Raw genomic sequence first — 3,416 nt, 5'->3', positions numbered from 1 at the left:
TAAAGTAATGGTTTGTAAGCAATAAAGAAAGTCTGGACATACATCCTTCCACGCTTGCTCTCTATGGATTGCTGTTGCTGCAATCAAAACGACGGAAACGATTTCCTCACCGAATCTCTCATTGCCACCGGATCTTCCGATCAATCAACAACCACCATCTCGCCATTGAATTCTCACTTCATGGCACTTACATGCCGTGACACACTAGGCCTTATCTTCCAGAGGCTCACCGTCGCCGATCTGGCGCGTGCGAGATGCGTTTGCAGAGTTTGGAACTCCGTTGCCACCGAGAACGATCTGGTGGCGTCGGCTTTCACGGCGCCATGGCTGATCAAGGAACTTGTGGGAAAACCGGCTTCAGGTGCGTTCTGGAGAGATAACGGAATCTGGAAATTCGCCATCTCTCATCGCATCTCTCGTGGTGATAGCGTGACTAGCCTCGCCGTTAAGTATTCCGTTCAGGTACCTCTTTCGTCTTCGATTGCGTAAGTAAGAATAATATGTGAATCTCAATTATGTCTTCTTGATAATTCTTTCGAATCTCTTAGATTTCGCCACTTTTCTGCTGAATCCAATCTCCCCCCGTGGATTCACCCTGATAATTGCATGAATTGATACTAAGATGTAATTTGAATCTTGTATTCTTACCCTGTGGAAATTTCTTGTGATTTTTTGTGACAAAAAAGATAACAGATTATTTAGAAATTTGAGCTACATGAATTGTTTTCGACTGATTTAGTTTAAGGCTACTCTGGAAGCTACAAGTTTTCCTTATCTGTCTTGTCTCCTGCTGTAATGCAGAAGAAACTTATACAAACAGTTCATTTTGAATATCTGCTCTCATCTTAAGAAGTTTGTCATCAACCCTTTTTACCTTGCACGTTTAGGCTTTCACGTTGAAGGAAGTTTGTAACATAAAGTGCTATATTATATGGATTTATTAGGCCTGAAAAGCTTTTTACCATCTCATTACTTTGTCCTTCTTTATAAGTTTTCTGAGCACATTAAAGTTCCCCTATCTGACCTGTAGGGGTTTTATCTCATATGGTTCTGGCTCTAAAACTTTGTAGCTTCAGAGCTCTATGGTTTTTCTTTTGTCTACCATGGCTAGAATTATGAGCTTAAGTTGAGATTTTCCTTGAACGATGTAGGTTATGGACATAAAGCGACTAAACAACATGATGAGCGACCATGGGATTTACTCAAGAGACAGACTGCTTATTCCAATAAGCAGTCCTGAAATTCTCGTTGACACCACTTGCTACATTGAGGTAGACAAGTACGCCAAACGTGAAGTAGCCGTGCTTTACCTCGAAGGTGGACCAAAAAGAGAACAATCTGCATCTGGTATGAATCATCTGTCCACTCTATCAGCCCATGGAAAGCGGAGGCTAATTGAATCTCTAAGGAGAAGCATGCAAGTCGATGATGAAACTGCGCTGTATTACTTGGCTATCGCTGAAGGAAATCCAAGATCCGCATTGTCTGAGTTCTCGGCTGATCTCACGTGGGAGAGGCAAGCTAGTCTCAACTAGGCTTGGCAAAGTAAAGCTCTTGTAGCTCCAGTATATAAGATGTTATAGGTTGAGAGTCGAAAGGAGATTGATATAATTTCCTCATTTGTGGGTTTGGTGACTTAGATCAGTTCCGAACCTCACTCAAGTCCAGATATATAGTAGCTGTTCGGTAGCTTGAAATACTTTGTCTTCCTATAAACAAGATACATTAAACTATGTTAGTACTGATAAGTACATATATACATTCAATTATGTTCGTATATAAGCATGAGCCTATCAATAGACTGTTTTCCAAGAAAGAAGAATATATTTTATGTTTGGTATTTGATAGAAATCTTATCCTATGATTTTAGTGGTAACCATTGAGTTGAGATGTCAATTGGGTTGATCAGGTCCGGTTCAAACCTCGCATTAAAAATATAGCATAACTAAGTTAAATAAAAATATTAGGGTTTTGTCCGCTTTTTCTGCTGAAAATTTGTATTCATTAAGATTTATCTTTTTTTTTTTTTTTTTTAATTATGCTATTAAAACGATGAGAAATATTACATAGACGATTCTACAGCCGACAACTCTACCATCATATGAGAAGGCATGTCTGACTGCATCACTCTGAACCGTCCTATGAGATCCATGTTCGATGATACGTCCTGCACCATGCTGAAAACTTCTTGTAACTTTTTCTCCATAATCTACATAATTTGCGTTTTTTTGGGGTTTGAACCCCAAACCTTCTGGTGTAGAAGCATTAATGAACTCTTAGTCAAACCACTGGACTAAGGGGGCTTCCTAAACTTAACATTTGTTTTTCTTTTTTTCTGAAACTATTTAAACACAACATATAAGATTTGGCAGTAACTTTTCCTAAAAAATTACAAGCAAATATCACAGGTTTAACAATTGTTATTTTCACACAATTATATTATTTATTGTTTTTAAACGTAACCGATTGTGAAAGCACCGTAGCCTATTGGTTAAGGTTTAAAGGCTTTTACATCCAGATCTAGGGTTCAATTCCCAGACTATTCAATTTCTTGTAGATTATACGATGTGAAGCTTATCGGAGGTTCCAGAGTGCTGTAGGCAGAGCCGTTCGTTGTGGTCGTCTGCTGCGGAGAGAGCTGTCCATCGAGGATGTCGTACATGTAGAACCGTCTATCGATCCAAATGTTTCGGAAAGTGCTTCATCGTGGAATCCTTATCCGTAGAGCCGTTCACCAATATTTCATATGTTGCAGGCAATTGATCATCATATGTAATAGAGGTAGAGATTATATGATGATGTAATATGTTTTCCAGTGTTAAAAAAAAAAAACATAACCGATTAGTTATTATAGAAACTAACATCTACTATATTCAATTTGTCTCTCTTCTTCTGAACCTACATTAAATCTTTGTTATCTGACCACGTCGTCTGCATTTTCTCCTCCATATACATTATACTTATACCTGCCAAAAATAATGATGAAAATAAAATATCCATAATCTGAGTCAGAGTCATTAAGCATTTCATTCATCTTAATCAAATGTATATATGCTTTTGACAATACATCATGTAGTGTGTATTTGATGCAGCATCATGATACCTTCACCGCCAAGCAACTACTAACTTATGTCGGCTTTCTAAAGATTTCCTTTTATTATTATGATTTTCTTTTATTTAGTTTTTTCCTATTCGTAGAAGAGTTAGGGTTTTATAACCGACTCTTATATAAGTCGTTGTAATTCGCTTTTGATAGGCAGCTTTTTGATAATTAATAAACTAGAGAGTTTCTCTTTTTTTTCTTGTTCTTGATTTGATTAAATTCATCAACACAAGAGGCCGGTCTCAAGCGTGGTTCTTCGAATCCCTTGATTGAGCGAAGCAGGTCCCAAGGAGGATTACCAAATCCCTTGGTG

General features: G+C 37.9%; 1 protein-coding gene across 1 annotated transcript; it reads left to right on the top strand.

The window, feature by feature from the left end:
• LOC106339381 (F-box protein At1g55000) lies at positions 1-1,766 on the top strand. The gene is made up of 2 exons (XM_013778178.1): positions 1-462; positions 1,152-1,766. Exons 1-2 carry the CDS (start codon positions 64-66, stop codon positions 1,533-1,535), a joined length of 783 nt encoding a protein of 260 aa, XP_013633632.1. The 5' UTR covers positions 1-63; the 3' UTR covers positions 1,536-1,766.
• Positions 1,767-3,416: the final 1,650 nt, after the last annotated feature.

Source organism: Brassica oleracea, chromosome C4 (assembly GCF_000695525.1).
Source record: "Brassica oleracea var. oleracea cultivar TO1000 chromosome C4, BOL, whole genome shotgun sequence".
In the NCBI taxonomy this organism is placed as follows: Eukaryota; Viridiplantae; Streptophyta; class Magnoliopsida; order Brassicales; family Brassicaceae; genus Brassica; species Brassica oleracea.
The sequence above is the reverse complement of the archived record's forward strand: the minus strand, read 5'-3'. Positions and strand labels throughout refer to the sequence as shown.